The 18002-nt window shown below is 39.0% G+C and overlaps 2 protein-coding genes across 2 annotated transcripts; one reads left to right on the forward strand and one right to left on the reverse strand.

Moving 5' to 3' along the window:
• Positions 1 to 51: 51 nt before the first annotated feature.
• On the forward strand, positions 52 to 10038 carry LOC135633635 (probable inactive ATP-dependent zinc metalloprotease FTSHI 2, chloroplastic). The gene is made up of 12 exons (XM_065143350.1): positions 52 to 1441; positions 3231 to 3403; positions 3692 to 3793; positions 3895 to 4059; positions 4720 to 4860; positions 5833 to 5991; positions 6320 to 6405; positions 6587 to 6665; positions 8299 to 8421; positions 8497 to 8553; positions 8638 to 8876; positions 9490 to 10038. Exons 1-11 carry the CDS (start codon positions 112 to 114, stop codon positions 8851 to 8853), a joined length of 2631 nt encoding a protein of 876 aa, XP_064999422.1. The 5' UTR covers positions 52 to 111; the 3' UTR covers positions 8854 to 8876; positions 9490 to 10038.
• Positions 10039 to 11657: 1619 nt separating this feature from the next.
• LOC135633581 (protein unc-13 homolog) lies at positions 11658 to 17735 on the reverse strand. The gene is made up of 5 exons (XM_065143206.1): positions 17094 to 17735; positions 15117 to 15986; positions 14259 to 14714; positions 13188 to 13377; positions 11658 to 13108 (listed from the first exon to the last, which is right to left on the reverse strand). Exons 1-5 carry the CDS (start codon positions 17622 to 17624, stop codon positions 12189 to 12191), a joined length of 2967 nt encoding a protein of 988 aa, XP_064999278.1. The 5' UTR covers positions 17625 to 17735; the 3' UTR covers positions 11658 to 12188.
• Between the last annotated feature and the right edge of the window lie 267 nt (positions 17736 to 18002).

Below are 18002 nucleotides of genomic sequence, written 5' to 3' on the forward strand. Positions count from 1 at the left end.
CGAGCACAAATGGCTGTGATCTATCCGCAGCCGTTCCCATCCTTCCTCGGTTGAGACGCTATTGCTTCGTCGATGTGATCCAAACCCTCTTCTCCGTGCCCCTCCTGGACCATGGAGCTCGCTGCATCGAGCTCTCTCCTATTCTCCTCCCTCGCCCTCGCCCTCGCCCCATCCCCACCAAAAGCCCCTTTCCGCTCGATTCCGCGCAAATGTTTCGTTCCACGCAATTCCGTCAATCCACCGCTAGATGACCAGAATGAGGAGGAAGCCAAGAAGAATTGCACCATGTTGCTCCAGCTCTCCGTCACCATGACCGTCATCTCCTCCTCGCTTCCGCTGCCACGTGCTCACGCTGGGGTCACCGAGAAGAAGCCGAGGCCAAAGCGCCCGGCGGAGACCCTTTCCCCTGAGGAGCTCAAATCCTGGTCCCGCGGCCTCCCCACTGTCGGCGACCGTATTCCATATACCGAAATCTTGACCCTTAGGGGCGAAGGGAAGCTCCGGCATATCGTGAAGCCACCTTCCGTCACTTTGAAGCTGCGGCCGAACCTGGTGCTCGTCGTCCTCGATGATTCCAGGGTCCTTCGGGCGGTGCTGCCGGCGGCCGAGAGGGATGAGAGGTTTTGGGAGTCCTGGGATCGGCTCGAGTTGGATTCTTTTTGCATCAATGCATATACACCCCCGGTCCGGAAGCCGGAAGTCCCCACCCCCTATTTGGGGTGGTTGGTAAACATTCCAGGCCACTTTCTGTCAATGGAGAAGCCCAAACCCAAGTCAAAGCGTGTGTTGGAGCTTGAGAATGCACGGAAGGAGCTGGCAGAGAGGCGGAGAGAAGAGTTAGCAAGAGTGAGGGCAGAGAGGGAGGCGATGGAGAAAATTATGAAGGCACAGAAGAAGGCAGAGGAAAGGAAGAGGAGGAAACAGATTAAGAAGGCCAAATACGAGGAGTCGCTACGGCAGGCTAGAAAGAATTATCAGCGGATGGCCTATATGTGGGATGATATGGCGAGGGACAAGAATGTTGCCACTGCTATTGGGTTCGTGATATTCTACGTCTTCTACAGAACTGTTGTGCTTAATTATAGGAAGCAGCAGAAGGATTATGAAGATAGGCTGAAGATTGAGAAGGCAGAGGCAGAGGAACGGAAGAAAATGAGGCAGTTGGAGAGGGAAATGGCAGGACTTGAGGGACCAGGGGAAGATGAGAGCGAGGAGAGAGGAGATGAGCAGAATCCTTATATGAAGATGGCAATGAAGTTTATGCAGTCAGGTGCTCGGGTGAGGCGAGCGAATAGTAAAGTACCACAATACTTGGAGAGGGGAGTCGATGTCAAGTTTAGCGATGTTGCTGGTCTTGGGAAAATAAGGCTAGAGCTTGAGGAGATTGTGAAGTTCTTCACATTGGGGGAAATGTACAGGAGAAGAGGCATCAAAATACCAGGTAAGGGTCCTTGTTTAGATTGTTATAGTGTTTCTTCTTAATGCAGATTATAGTCTGACAATCTCATTGGTGTTACACTAGGCATGTATAGTCAATGTCTTATTCAGTCTCTCATTCTGGAACAAAGTTCTGAAGAGTGAGGCTTAAAATAGTTTTCTTCACAGGTTATGTTGAGCTAGTTAATCCATGTATAGTGGCTTATGCCACAGACTCATAGTTACTTGGCTTTGATTGGCATTCTTTATGTTGAATTCTTAAAATAATAGTTAACTACAGGATAATTGCTTGTTACTTGGTTAAAAGATGCATCAAGAACATGCATGATCTGATACGGATGCTATAACTCATAATCTGCCTATTCCTAAGTTTGAAGCATGAGCACATAAATTTGCTTTCCATTGTTGGTTTTTTTCATTTTGCTTATGGTCTTTATGAAATATTCCACTGACCCAAAGTTTACATGATTCTCCATGCTGTATCACATTACTTGATTTATGTGTTGAGGTTGGGTATGTTACCCCAAATAGTCGCAAAGATGACATGTCGTTGTTGTTATTGTTATTATTGCTGTACGTTGTGTCTGTTATTATTTTTCATGGTTATATGGTTATACTGAGAGAGAGCACTATGTCATAGCATGATAATCGGTGCATATGCTATCATAATCCTGTTAAGCACATATTTCTTTTACTTCTCTATTATTGTATCATTTGTTAGTTCTTCTACTGTGTAGTCATCTGTTTCTTTAATATTATTCCTTTAAATTGTCATCTGTTTTGTAGTCACATGAATGCATGAAAAGTGCTGGATAAATGTAGTTATCTGTTTTGAAGCCACATGGAAGTATGACAAGTGCTGGCTAAATGCTTTGGATGGATTATATTACATTAGCACTTGAAACCGTGAATAGGTGTTCTGCTTGTAGTTGCTTAAAGCATCTAAAGATTTCTCAGCAACTTGGAAGTTGCTTAAAACAAATCTGAGATGACTCGTTCATCAATATTTTGCCAGTTTGCATAACTGGAAAAGCTGGTGAACTCAAAAATTTCCTAAGCAACCTGGATATTTAGGGCAAGACTTGACCATTAATACAAAATTTGGAGTATTTGCAAACATATTTATCTCCCATGGTTTTGCCAATTTCTGCATATGTTGTGATGAAGTATAAAAGTTTAGTATCCTGAAGAGATTGAGCTTATCAGGTAGAACCTGACTATTTTCTCGCTGAATCTCTGTATGCAAGTATCTATTTTCTAATTTGAGGCATCTACAACAGGTAATTTCTCTTGAACTTGTCAAGCTAGTTGGTGATGTGTTTTAGGCCGGATCAAAAAATTGAGTCCATCTGGTTCTTGTTGGGTAACTACTACAGATTATTGTTTCATCTTTTTTTTTTGGATAGGGCATGCCCATTAATCACATGTGATTCTTTGATGTGGACTTGATATTGATTATTCCTTTTCGCCCTTTATGATTCACCTTTTCACCTAAACCAGATGTAGGGCAGAAACAGTAGGAACCAGTAAGAATAAAGGAAATGGCCTTAGTGAATATTTACAAATTACAACACTCTGAAACTATTTATTCTATTTTCTATATCAGAACTTAACATATTATCAGATACTGAAGCTTCAAAGTTTGATTTTATTAATTACTAAATGATTATCAGACACTACAGGTCTTAATAATTCTTCCTTCTCCAGAATTGTAACACATACAGTTTATTATGTATAAAAGCCTTCATTCAACATTATGGTCTCATATATCTGCTAATACTGCTATCATATAGGTGGCATACTTCTGTGTGGGCCTCCTGGTGTGGGTAAGACATTATTAGCGAAAGCTGTTGCTGGTGAGGCTGGTGTGAACTTCTTTTCAATTTCAGCTTCACAATTTGTGGAAATATATGTTGGTGTTGGTGCTTCTCGTGTTCGTGCACTGTACCAAGAAGCCAAGGAAAATGTAAGCCCTGGCGAGTTGCATTGAATCTTCTTTCTAACAATTTCATATGCTCAACATAGCAGTAAATTATAGTTTCCCCATGTTTTTAGTTAATCTTTTTAGTGTTATTTCTTATCTCTTGATACTATTTTGTTTGTTTGTTTGTTTACGCTTATACTACATGTTTAGTGTAAAAGTGCTGTTTATATGCCGAGATGCTGATCACTTTACACTTATTTGCTATTTGAAGTCTAATGTTATTGCTGGCCTCAGTTTGACCTTAAAAAATATTTTCTGAATGTTTTCTAGGCTCCTGCTGTTGTGTTTATTGATGAACTAGATGCTGTTGGAAGAGAACGTGGTCTTATCAAGGGTTCTGGTGGACAAGAACGAGATGCCACACTCAATCAGGTAAAAGAAAGGAAATGGTGAACAGCTGCTATTCTTATTATAGTTGATTATCTTACAAGTTTAATATATTTGACATCCTTATCTTCTTGTAATCACTGAAGCTCCTTGTATGCTTGGATGGCTTTGAAGGAAGAGGCAATGTAATTACCATAGCTGCAACCAATAGACCAGATATCCTTGATCCAGCTCTTGTGAGACCAGGGCGGTTTGATAGAAAAATATTCATACCAAAGCCTAGTCTAATTGGTCGAATTGAGATTCTGAAGGTATTAAAGTCTAATTTACTAACTGTGATAATTCATTTGACATGAGATGTTTAGTCAAAAGTTTCTATGGGTTTTCCAATGACCAGTTTTCCTTGTAGGAGCTTCTGCCTGCTTACCTATTCTGTATTATCTGTACATGCTCATAGGGTTGGCCTTTTAGCTTTTATGATTCCTATGGCAATTCATTGTTGAAGAGATTTGTATTTGCAAAAGCCAACAGCCCTAGTTTTGAGCTTTGCATTACAAACATGATAGAATCTGCTGCATCAGTAGTGTATTTTCTGTAAAAGTCATTTTATACAGTTTTTCTTATTTTGGCTTGAGCCTGCAAATGTCTGTTTAAATTGGTCATTTTAATGTTTCTTCTTTTGAGAATTTCAAGGGAAAGCTGAGTCAAATATTTAGGTTTTTGTGCTCTCCTAATTTTGTTTGGCTTTATACTCTGAGTGAAAGTCTCTTTTTTTCAGCTTTTTAGATGCTTCATTTGTTTAAATTCATATGTTCAGTTCAGCTATATATGTTCTTTTTATTATATTAAGCACGCAAACATGCAGCACTCAAACTATTTTTTTTTTATAGGTTTTCTGCCGAAGCAAAATAAATTAAAAGATTTTATGTTCTTTTTTTGCAACGAAAAAACTTTGGCTTTGTTCCTAACAGGTTCACGCTCGGAAAAAGCCAATGGCTGATGATGTGGATTATATGGCAGTTGCCAGTATGACTAATGGAATGGTTGGTGCTGAGCTGGCAAACATTATTGAAATTGCTGCCATTAATATGATACGTGATGGAAGGTCTGAGGTAAACTACCTCTTGCAAGTCGGTCTAATTCTTTGATGATTCTAATATATATTAAGTAGTTAACTGATATCACTCTTTTTGGTTGCACAAATGCATCCTGATATGAGATGTTCATTGTCTAGGATGACTGTTTAGTTTGTGAAATACTGCATTAATACAGTGGTTGGATAAGATTATTGTCGGATGAACTAACAGTTTAGTTAATGCTATAATTATATTATCCCTTATAAGCTACTCTGCATTCAGACCATTAACTTTCTGGGCCACCGCATGGACATCACTGGTCAAAAATGAACAAAAAAGAGAAAAATATCCTACTTTCTCTAGTATTAGTAAATTTCATTTCTTTTTTGTCTTGTGTAGAAATAAGGAGAGAGAGAGAGAGTCTATTCTACTTTCCAGCTTTTCTGTTCTGTTGTATGTTTCTCTAATTAACGGAGCTAGATTATCTAGTTTAAGTTGTTCTTAAATTATTGTCATTTTGTATCTTGTGAGAATTGCATATATTACGAGCGACTTGTCTCCAACGTTGCAAAATTGATGTACATTTATTGTATTTGTTTTAGTATATATTATTAGTATCACTAGCTGTTTGCTCTCTCTCTCTCTCTCTCTCTCTCTCTCTCTCTCTTTATCTCTCTCCCCCCCCCCTATCATGGGGATGTTTAGGATTGATTTCCATCTTGTGTAATCTGCACATTTTTCCCACCTTTGTGGTTGATCACTCTGACAGCTGGGGCTTGGAAGGGTATAAAAATGCTCTTGCACCATATTTCTTGTCTAGATCAATTAAAAAAATCAAATTGTATATTATTGTGGAGTATAAAAGAATGATGGACTTGGCACATCAAGGATGTCACTCAATGCTAATATCTGATTGTGATTGCACTTCTTGATGCTTTTCTGTTATGGTTGCTATATTTTATCAGGGTGTCCTTAACCTATTTTATTAAATTATTTGCACTGGTCCAGATAACAACTGATGACTTATTACAAGCTGCACAAATTGAAGAAAGAGGAATGCTTGATAAAAAGGATAGGAGGCCAGAGATGTGGAAACGATTGGCTCTAAATGAAGCAGCTATGGCTATTGTAGCTGTCAACTTCCCTGATCTAAAGAACATTGAGTTTGTACTGTCTGTACTCTCTGCTTTATAAATTGACGCATTTCTGTGCAGCACTTTTTCATGATTACTCACAGGATCAATTCATTATATTTATTTAATCATGCATCCATCTGTCTGGAATAGACACTTAGTGATCATTATGCCAATACTAATTGCAGCTATGATCTTATTATGAACTATACTGCCGATTTGGCACTCGCACCTGTCATGGGGACATGTTTGTATTCTTACATGTTTATATGCATAATAATCTTCCTGAAGCTAGTTAGAGTCATCAATTGAAGCTGCATTTATATGATTTTTAGTAGTTGAAGCCTTGTTTCTCCATCCAGATAACCATTGCACCTCGAGCTGGCAGAGAATTGGGTTATGTGCGAGTCAAGATGGATCATATTAAATTTACAAAAGGAATGCTTAGGTACTTCTTTCTTTTGGAACCAAAATTTTTGTTTCTTGGTGCATCAAGTTCCAATATTGCACTTTAAATAGCATATGGGGTGTAAAAATTTTGGCAATAGAACCTGAATTTAGCTGTATCTTATTTTAAGTTGAGCAATTTTTTTAAAATGATTGGCTTATGTGTTTTTTTATTTTTACAGCCGCCAGTCCCTGATTGATCATATCACTGTTCAGATAGCCCCTCGGGCTGCTGATGAAATCTGGTTTGGTGAGAATCAGGTAATTGAAGGTGTACCATATTTAATTTTCTTGTTTGGAAGGACACATTTGTTGAAAGGGACTAATCCGTTGTTGCTTGTATTGTTGTCCTTTTACATGATATATTATAGGAAGTAAAAACCTGCTATACTTGATTCTACGAATTCACGATTGATTTGTACTTGACTTGATTGATTGTCATAGTTGTGTTAACTTTGATTCTGCTAGTTAAAAGGTAATAAAGCATAAATTTTATTTTTGCGGGGTTTGTTTCAATTGTAGATACGTAGTGATATCTAACTTAGAGTAAGTTAGCCTGTATCTGTTTCGCAGCACTTCTTACTCACAGGTCTTTTGAGTTGGAGTAGCCCTGGTTCACAAGGTCATGCTTTATAGTCAGCCCCTGTTTGTCATAGTTCTTTATGGTTCATGCTGTGTACCATGCCACTGGTGCTGCACTATGCCATTTCCCTGTTTATGATCCACTGCATGTCGATGCCATATCTGAGACAATTGTGTAGCATGCACTATGCACTAGCATAGTAAATCCTTGGTTCTTCTAATTATGTTGGTTGCACATAATGTATCTATTGTTTTGTTCTCTATTATGCTTGGCCTTGAATCAGCATTAATTATGTTAATGCTTCAATGGGAAAGAGAACTCATTCTTGCAAGGGATGCTAGGGCTCATTGAAGCCGTTGAAAAATCTTACATGCAATGACCATTCTAACAGGTCACAGATATATTGTTCAAACAAGTTGCATGAAAATGTCCTGGTGCTCAGAGCTTACTTTAGTAGCCCAGTACTACTATCCAGCCATGGGGTGGCAATTCTGGACCCACCACAAACACGACATGGTAAGAGAGGCCTTGGGTTATATTTAGGTTGACAGGATTAACCTGATTAATTAATGGTCTGATTTCAAGCATTACGCATTGACACGATTGATCCAAATTGATGATGACAACAACAACAACTAAGCCTTAAGTCTCAATTATTTGGAATCGGTTACACGGATCTTTTGCTGTCATTCAGGTCCGTAAAGAGACATATGTTTAGAGTATTCAAATCTTTATTTATAGTTTTCTCTGCCTCCTCTCTTACTACTAACATTAATCATTTCGCTTCTTCTAACTATCGCAAATTGACCTGAGTGATAAACTAAGTTATGCGTGTTAAAACTATCATTACCAAAAACAATGTGCTGCTTACTACTGCTGAGTTGATTAGACAGTATATGACTATATGTTGAGTTTAAGGTCAAATGTTGTTGAAAATGAGTTAATTGTCTGATAGTATGATTTGAGTTGACCTCTTTATCAAATGGATTGCAGGCTGGTTCAATTCACATGTTATATGTTTTGGGTGAAAATGAAATTATTATTTTTCAGTTTTCTTTCTATACTGGATGTCACCAACTTGATAATACACACATCATAATGGGCTTTCAATTGGTAATGACTAATGATATATATTTTCCTTGTTTCTTTCTGAATATGGTTCTTCAGTTTATCTAGTACTCAGGCATTACCAACCGGTGTACATCTTTAATGTCGTTAATATAGATTGGTTAGCTGTGTTAAAAATTTAGTTTCTCAGTGTCCCTTGGAACCAATGTGACTAAGATGAAAATGTTGTACATACAATTACAGCTGAGTACAATTTGGGCAGAAACAGCAGACAATGCAAGGTCAGCTGCACGTTCCTTTGTTCTTGGTGGCCTCTCAGAAAAATATCATGGACTGTCCAACTTCTGGGTTGCAGATCGGATCAATGTACCTTCTATAATTTTGTAATTTTTGAATGCACTGCCAAAAGTGTTGTATGTCTGACAATGAATATTTAACCAGGATATTGATCTGGAGGCACAGCGGTTACTGAACAATTGCTATGATCGAGCAAAAGAGGTATTTACTATGTTCCTGTAACCTTACTTTTAGTAAATCTTAGTTATGTGGATTAAATTGCATAATCGAATTGATATTCTGTAGATATTGCGACGCAATAAAGAGTTAATGGATGTGATAGTTGACCAATTAGTTCAGAAGAAAAGTCTCACCAAGCAGGAGTTCTTTCGCCTGGTGGAGGAATATGGTCATGTTGAGCAGATGCCGAAAAATATTATTGATATAAGGAAAACGAAGCTTTTGCAATTTCAACAAATGATGATGGCTGGGAAGGAACGAGCTCAGGGAAGCCTTGTCTGATATGCTAGAAGAATTATCGTTAGGTATGCCTAAAATCAATGGCTATGTGTGCTTGAATTGCTTGTTTTGTTCACAATTTTAATGGTTCTCCCACTTTACCATAATTAGTTTTTTCGGGGCAACCATTGTCGGAAAGATCAGACCACCTTTTTGGTTGTGGTAATCTTTGCAAAAGCAAGCAAGAATCTGCGACATGTTATTGTTTTCCAGGACTTTACGCCATTCTCTTTTAGATCTGAAATAATGGAGATTTTCATGTATAAAAGTTGCATTCCTTTCATTATCCGGCATCATAACCATCAGTTCACATCTATCAAGCAAATTATGTAGTCTTATATTATGCTGAAAGTGTCAATTTTAAATGACTCAAATAAAGGAAATTTTTATGGTTGACACTGGACACGACCCTATGGTTGCTCCTGCCTTTAACAAAACACCAAGAGAATGGCATCTCTTTTCCGCCATGGCAACCATTCAACAGTAAATGGTTTGAGTAGTCTTTGCTAAATAGCAGGCTTTTATTGCCATTGATCATTTCCGTTGCTTGATTTTCTCATCCATATGGTTTCATCTTGGTTTTTCAATTCACTTCATGTTTATGGACTGAATTAAACCCATGATATTGTTTCTTGATAGATGCCTGCTGCAGTATTTGGGATTGGCACATATGGATCAGTTATTATCCTTCCAATTTGCTGTGCTCAGAATCAGTCCCTGTTCCCGAGTTAAAAATTGGAGCATATTGTTACAATTGGCGTCATCACTATGGTGCCGATATCGTCTTCTTAGCAAGATAGCATCACAGCTACTTCCCATTCTGGTGGTGCTGATACTTTGGAAAGTCGAGAGCTTTTCTCATGTTTTTTCTTATGGCATGATGAGTATCCATGTGATTGCACATGCAGAGTTGAGATGGTTGGAAGATGTCCAAATTCCTGATATCTGATTTGGATCAGATTCATAGCGGATGGAGGTAAATCAAGAGGTTCCAACCTGCAAATTTTGTGCCTTGCTCATCCACCACCAACAAAAAAATTCTAAGCCTTGTAGCGCTCGCTGTTATTTCTTTTGATCATTGAACCGTGCTTTTGTTATGTTTAGGTAAAGTGATTTCTTGATTCTGCGCCATAGAGCAGACTTTATTGTGGACAAAGCCAACCCATAATAGATTCATTGGAAGATAAATCGGACAAAGTGCAAGTGACAGTAAGCGTGTTTCTAAGCAATGCCTTTACCTTGTATTTTATTCGATTATGGCTAGGAAGGAGTAACATGTTAGATCGGCAATGATATCAGCATGTAACATTTTTGTTTTTGTTTTTTTGTTTGTCCCAAAGAAGTGAAAATTATATTAAGAAGCTGAGCACAACCAATCAAAAGAAAACACATTACAAGTAATTAATTTCTCCTCCCTTGGTACATATAAGATTTTAAATTTCAAGAAAGATTGGCAACTATATCTTGAATCGAACTACGGATTCTTCAAGGGAGAGAGAGCAGTTTCAAGTGTCACGAGATCCATCGTCGTCATCCTCGAGTCTCTTTCAATGTGTATCTTATAAATCTCAGTTGTTTCGTCGAGAATAATCATTCCGGTCACTGTTTCTCAGAATGACTCTCTCTTGCAAGAGCTATCCGAAGAGGGTTCCAAGAAACTTTGGATTTAATTTACCCTATCCTATCATTGGTTTTATGTAAAAGGCTCTTGAAATAAAGCCATAGCCCGATAATACACAGATTGAGGCATTCGAGTTATATACCTAAAAGAGTGTTAGGATATAATATTCAAGATTGACTTAATAAGAATGATCGTGTCGGTTTGAGAGAAAGGATCATTGCCGAGTCCCAATTTTATTGGTGATCTTGGTTACAGTTTATTTAAGAACATGAGAAGACACCGTCTTGCCAAAGGGTTACTATAGTTTTAGGATGCTCGATAGAAAAGTTGCCTTCTTAGATGTTAAACCGATTGCATACTTCTTTCTTTATATCGAGATGAGTAGTTTGAGGGAGGCTTATACCAAATTTTAGGACATTAAAGTGATTCATGAAGTTGAAAATTTTTTTGAACACTTTGGCAAGAGGTTTGGTTTGCTTTAAATAAAGCATAGAAAAATGTCATTAGAGCATATATATATATAAGATATTAATATATTGAATGTCGGGAGACGATCATAAGCTTTTTCTAAATCAAGGCAAATTAATACATAAGAATTTTTGTTCTTAAAATCGTACATTACAATCTCTTAGGATAATCAAAATATTATTATTTATGTTCAATTTAGGTAAGAAAACAGATTGTACCTTAGAAATTAATTAGGGAGTCAAGAAAAGATTTCATTCGATTAGCAAAAAATTTGGCAATGATCCTATAATTCACATTATACAAAGAGATTGGCCCAAAATCCCTAACCTGACATGGATTGTTGCACTTGCGAATGAAAATAATATGAGTCTTGATGTAGTCCGAAAGCAAGAAGAAGAAGAAGAAGAAGAAGACAGTATAGTATGATAGAAGACTTTAGACATTGGGTCTCTACGAACAGTCCCGATAAGTTCAGAGATACGTATCTCTTCTATCACTAAAGGGCTGATAAGAAAATTAACCTCGATCGTACCAAAGCTTCAGCCATCCATCCTAAGCCAACTCAAGTAAGAGGGACAAAAGAAGATGTAGAATTATCATTCCAAAGAGAGCAGTAGAATAAATCAAACTCTCTCACCAGTGATGGATCCATTGGGTAAAAACAGATGATTGATCAGATTAGCGGCATAATGCATATGTAACATTACCAACCCATTGATGAAACAAATCCATGTTGAAACATTGTATTTCACTGTGGCTCTGAGAAGAGCACAAAAGCAAACAACATGTAGCACAATGTTGTACATACAAGAGCAGGTCATAATACATTTAGAAAGAACTTATCCACAACAGCTTTTCTTTTAACTTATGCAAGCATACATTACCCACCAGAGAAAACCGGATTAGAGACGATCACCGAGCGCAGCATAGCTACTAGTAAATGAAAAGAATACTGCTAAATGTAGTATACACATCCTAAGCTTCAGACATGCTCACTCATTAAAAGAAGGATGGATTTGCTCCCACCTTGAACCTGGTCGATCATTCAGCTATTGGATCACACATCCACATGCCTGTAAAGGATTAGATCCCCTGAGTTAAACAGTGCTGGCATACGAACTATGTTGTAATCAGATTCATCAGCAGTTGGAATATACTTGCAACTCATGGCAAAAAAATTTCAGAAAGATAGAAAACAGAGAGCTTCCAGAAAACCAGCGATTCATCTGTCGGCAGCAGTACTCTGAGGCTACAGCTTTTTCGGGAGGTTGTAAGTTTTCTTTAGAAACCTTGTGGCACTCTCATCGTTTCTGTGGCACAACACCCGCAGAACTGTATTGGCCTCCGTAGGATTCCAGTTGCCAGAGGTTGGAGGTAACGGGTACCTGGATTTGGCCGAAGCGCCATATGTTTCTGTAATCAATCGTCTAAACCGCTCGATGAGGCTTTCGGTGTCAGCATGGAATAGAGGCAGCACATTTTTCACTTGCGCTGAGGCCTTCTCAACTAGTTCCTGGGGTAATCCATCACCTTCGGCCAGGTATATGTCCTTGAGTGACCTAAAATCCTCATCTATTATCTGTGAATCTTGGCGGGAGAATGCACGAAGTGGGCCGCCGGCAAGAAGAACTAGCAAAAACCCATCAAAAGAAGCCTTCATTAATGCAGTTATGACACGATTTCTCACCCTGTTGTGCACCGTATTTGATATCATCTCCAGAATCGGGTCAAGTTCCTTTATAAACGGATCAATTCTCGATGAAGTAGTCTCACCAATGTATAAGGCATCCCACAGAACATGACTCAAGTCACGGAAGATCACCTTGTAAGCTGTTGTCTCGCATAGTTGCTGAATTCCTTCTTGACAAGAAGCCAGAGTAAGCTCGAAGCTGATCTCCAACCCATTTGATATATCTGCTTGTGCTGATTCAACATTCCGTAGACAAGTTTTTATTTTCTTCTCCAGGTTCTCTAACTCTGTCCGTATATAATGAAGTGAATTCATGCGTACACAGAGCTGTGGCAGACCAAATGAATTACTATCTCTTGATCCAACCTGTGATCTGCGTTTTGGCAAATTCTGTGGCTTCTCTTTTTTCTTCCAAAGTTTTGAACCAACCTCACATCTGGTTAATGTTGGCAACGAAGGCAGAAAACTACTTCGGGTTGCTGAACAGAAAGACAACGGTAAATAATTTAACATTCCACCGATTGAAGCAACCTATTTGCAGTGTTACTTGATACTTACCGCATCCAGACTTCACCTTTAATGCATAATGTTGCAGACTTCTATCAAGTTCTATCAACAAGTCAGGAAGCATGGCTGCATGCATTGGTATAGGCAGTTGAAAGAATGCATCTAAAGTCTCATTAATAATCCGTAGAACTTCAGTTGCAGAAGGTGCACAGTTCTCTCTGTTTGCCCCTGGATTCCAATTCTACAGGGATGTTCCACATAACAATATCAGAAATCAGGTTATATTAAAATGTTTAAAAAGTGAAAAAAACATAAAAATATTACATGTTGGCACATAAAGAGTTTTTGTGTCATATAAGTCTCTAAATCAATGAATCGTCATTTACTACATATTTAAAAGGCACAAATCTACGTATGCACATTTAGAAAAAGGCAAAAGCACAACCAGGGGTTCTTAATATATGGCCTACATGTAGACTGCAAAGTGAAATCTCGAACATGGAAGCCCTAGTAAAAAGAAGTGCAACATGCTTATAAGAATGATAGTACTTTAAAAAAAAATTTCAAGATGCCATAGTGAGAGGTAAAAACACATTTACTATTATGACAGAAGCAAATAACATCAGTTGCTAGTGGTTCATTGGCTTATTTGTGCCTTTCTAATGGTTCTCATTATCTTGCTTGAAGCATGTCAACCCTCCCTGCCCTTTTTTTGTTTCTTTCTACTTCTTGTAATGTTTTCTCTTCTGCATTCCTGGAAAGCTCTGGGAACTTAGCCCCTTGTTTGTGTGACATTAAACAGCAACTAACAAGAGTAGTCCGTTTAACTAAATTTAGCTGGGGCAAGAGTTCACTTAGTTTTAGAGGGTTCACATGGGGTTGACAGTTAGCCAAAAACTGTACTCAAACTTCATATAGGCCATCTTGGTTTTGAGCTACACTCCAGAAGATCATGTCATGGGAGAAAACTTTGACGAAGATGATAAAACCATTATGTTAACCAAGGTTACATTCATAGTTTTAAAAAGAAAAACAATAGATAAAACCATTCCATAGTATGTTTAGTATGTACAATGAAGGAAAATTATGCATCCGTTGCACGGAAGAAAAAACAAGACAAACCTCCTGCTGCAAGTTGCGGTCAACCCAATCCTTCAGCCTGTCTACTCTTGTCTTGATCCACACTTTGACAAGATTGGCGATTGCAGATTCAGCCTCATAAGGCGGCATCTCTCTGATTAATGACTTACCCCCATCATCACTATCGACCGAATCTTCGACAGCAATATGCACAAGATCTTTCTCTAACTTGTCTGCAGCTTTAAGAACTTGAACTGTATCTGGTGTTAGTTCCATAACACCCACTATGAACTGTTTTAGTTCGTTTCCATAACAAGAATGAAGTGTAGCCACAGCAACACCTGCAGCAAGTGGATGCCATCTCTTTAACATTGGACTGAACAACTCTTTTTCTTTGCTTGCTAGTTCACCAATGTCCTTTGCCAGGATGGAAAGAACAGGAGTAGGAGTACTCTGGTTCTTCGATGATCGCCTGCTGGAGTCTGCTTGTTCCATTCTCTGTATCAGATCGATCAATGGATCAGAATTATCGAAGTAGGCAGGCAACTACTACTAGATGATCTCATCTAATCATATAGCCTTTTAGCAGACTAACCAACCTTTTATCCATCATTCCAGTAAGGTAAAACAGGTACATGTACAAGCGTACAGTTACATGAGACCCAAGTAATGGATGAACTTTGAACTAATACAGCCAGGGAACTACGCGTCAAATGTGCAGTCATATTGTCTTATGGGTGATTTGGAGCAAAAATGAACCATACATTAACACAAATGATTGATGTTGTGTAAAAATCTAGAGGCAATCTAGTAAAGTCCATGAAGGCATGTGAAAAAGATAGAGGTTAACAGGAACAAGCAGGCTGCAGGAACTCAATCTGACAATTCTGCAGAACTTACCTGAGCAAAAGCTGTACGAAGTGATGACCGAATATACGTATCAACCCTGCTACGAGCTACGTCAGTTTCTTCTCTCCTCTTACGACGATATTCATTAGAAATATCTTCCACTAGTATCTTGGCAGCCGATACACCTAATGATACAATACTTTGCATATATTCAATATTACTAGCATTAAATGTGTCATGGTAAGCAAGAAGTCTTTTCTCTGCCCACCCCAATATTGAGCTCAAAGTTGAACTCAATATCTTTGAATACACTGAGTCTTTTGTTGCTTTGGCATCCTTTGCAACTTCATCCATGTGATTATCAGCTGCATGCAGCAGATCGATGTCTACTTGAGCAGTTGTAACAAAACGGTGAAATAAAACCCAAGTAAAGCAGAGATTGTGAAGCATCTGATTTATGCCCAGTATCACCCAAGTCTTCTTTAGCAACTCTAAAACCTCATCGATTTCATCAATTATCGATCCATTCTCGCTGGCATCAAAACAAGTCTCCAATAACATTTGGTACAGGTGGAGATTCAGTGGAAAACCATCAGCCCAGTGGCAAAAATCTGAAGCAGATCTATCAGGAGATCTACAGGCAAGGGACATCACAGCACTACGCAGCACTTGCATCGACTCCGAATTTCTTCCAGTTTCAATCGGCTTCTCGGAAGCTCCACGTATTATTTGTCTAAGTCGTTGTGATGCATTATCTGATTTATTTAATGGAACAAGAGGATGCACAAGCAACCCAGCCTCAAGAACCTTTAAGTTTCTACTTTGCCAGGCTTCATATTCTTGCTGGTCAGAAAAATCTGAAGCTTTGAACTGCTGCAGCAACTCTAGAGGCAGAACCATTGACTCCACACGTTTCCCAAGCTGTCATCATGGAGGAAGACCAATAAATACTAATCAAACATATTATCTGAGAACAATAGCAATTTATGAAACTTAAATTATAAGAAAAGGACACATTAACCATCAATTAAGATGCAACTGCCAGTCTTAAATGTTATCATCGGTCACCAACTAAATCAACAAAAATCCACTATCACAAACCAAGAAAGTCAGCCACATTAGTTCCTTTATCCTGTGAAAATATATGGAGAAAGTGTCTATTAAAAAATAATTTCATAGTAAAAATCCTAGAACCCTCGGGCACATCACTTATGCACAGTGCATTGACATCATAAGTTTGATGAACGAGTAAACAGACAACCATGAAACACCATAAAATGATAAAAAATAATTTCATAGTAAAAATCCTAGAACTCTCTGGCACGTCACTTATGCACAGTGCATTGACATCATAAGTTTGATGGACGAGTAAACAGACAACCATGAAACACCATAATTAAGCATTGACCAAAAAAACCAAACAGATCATACAGTAATCCCTGTATAGATAGGAATGTTCAAGTGCTATCATCTGGATGTTCATTGGTGGACAGCACGCATATAAAGAAAATTACAGTGAGAAGTACAAACCTATTTACATATGGGAAGTGAGTAGGAATGGAAAACTCTAACAAAGTCTAAACTAACAGGAAAAGACTCATTTTCTGCAGGAAGAACCTTTTGACCATCACAGGAGGTTAATAAAAACTTGCGTAGATACAGGAATATACCACTTCTCGTGCCAGAACTTAACAGGTAAACACAAATACAAGCACGGGAGTGAACAAGCAAAGACTAAACTAAGTGGATCAGAAGGATTGTCGAAAGAAGTGAAATAATTAGCATATATAAGAGATCTTTGGAAATTTTTATGCCCTGATTTGAATTTCCTACTAATTGATTCACATCTTAAGATCTCCAACAGACAATTTTGATCAGTCTAACTACTTCATCTGATCTTATCGGTTTAAGAAGTCAGATCAGTTCTTACTACACTAGCAGCGTGTATAATGAAGACTAACAAGTCAAGAAGATCAACAAACACATAGAGATCTAGGCAGAAAAACAGTGATCTGTAAAATTAGTCACCTGCCCCGCCGCAATCCGGAGCAACCCCTTCCGGATCCGGGAATCCGTCTGCTCGGAGATCCTCATCTGCACCCTAATGAGCTCCCCGACTGTGGCCGGCTTTTTGGAGGGCTTGGACGGGCTGCTGTCCTTGCCGGGGCTCCCCTTCTTCGACGACGAGGACGACTTGAGCCCGAGGGCCTTCTTCATCTTGCTGGCGGCGGTGGAGGTGATCGACCTCTGCAGCGACGAGGCCGAGGGGGAGAGCGAGGAGGAGCGCTCGGCGGAGGGCGGCGTCCGCTCGGACTGGGGGATGTAGGTGAGGGGCTTGGAGCCGGTGGTACGGCAGGAAGCGACGAAGATCTCGTAGGCGGTCTCGCGGAGCTCGGGATCCGAGAGGGGGACGCCCATCTGGCCGAAGGGGGAGAGGAGATCGGCGGCGGACATGGCGGCGGCGACGGAGGAGGAGGAGGAGGAGAGGCGGAGGGAGGAACTGCCGCTGCTCTCTCGCTTGGAGTCGCCGAGGCTTCCTCCTCGGAAGAGCCGAGCCATCACCGCCGCGAGAAGGGCTCCTCTTAAGGCTCGCTTCCTTGCTTCTCTTCTCGTTCGCGGCTTCTCCTTTCGCTTTCCGCTGTCATCGGATGGGGATGTAATGATTTCTTTTATGTTTAGGTGAAATGCAGTAATTATTGGGTAATGAACACTAAAGAAGGAGAGAGAGAGAGAGAGAGAGAAAAGAAAACAGTCTGATCATAGTGTATAAGGGGTGACAGAGATAAAAAAAAGAGCAAAAACACTGTTTTTAACCAAAAATTAATATATTTTGGACAAATTTATCCCAAAAATTTTAATATTTACTTTTTTTTTTCTTTCTGCATAATGTCGCTTTTTATTTTATTTTCTAAAAATTCATATTATCCTTCACCTTCG

This window comes from Musa acuminata, chromosome BXJ3-3 (assembly GCF_036884655.1).
Source record: "Musa acuminata AAA Group cultivar baxijiao chromosome BXJ3-3, Cavendish_Baxijiao_AAA, whole genome shotgun sequence".
Taxonomy (NCBI): domain Eukaryota; kingdom Viridiplantae; phylum Streptophyta; class Magnoliopsida; order Zingiberales; family Musaceae; genus Musa; species Musa acuminata.

Bases quoted from the DNA above. Each gene is read 5' to 3' on its own strand.
- LOC135633581 (XM_065143206.1), bottom strand. From the start codon at position 17,624: ATGGCTCGGCTCTTCCGAGGAGGAAGCCTCGGCGACTCCAAGCGAGAG. The intron at 15,987-17,093 runs GTGACTAATTTT...CCATGATGACAG, and splicing joins TCCGGATTGCGGCGGGGCAG to CTTGGGAAACGTGTGGAGTC. The intron at 14,715-15,116 runs GTAAGTTCTGCA...GATCTGATACAG, and splicing joins TTCGTACAGCTTTTGCTCAG to AGAATGGAACAAGCAGACTC.
- LOC135633635 (XM_065143350.1), top strand. From the start codon at position 112: ATGGAGCTCGCTGCATCGAGCTCTCTCCTATTCTCCTCCCTCGCCCTC. The intron at 3,404-3,691 runs GTAAGCCCTGGC...AATGTTTTCTAG, and splicing joins ACCAAGAAGCCAAGGAAAAT to GCTCCTGCTGTTGTGTTTAT. The intron at 8,422-8,496 runs GTACCTTCTATA...ATATTTAACCAG, and splicing joins GGGTTGCAGATCGGATCAAT to GATATTGATCTGGAGGCACA.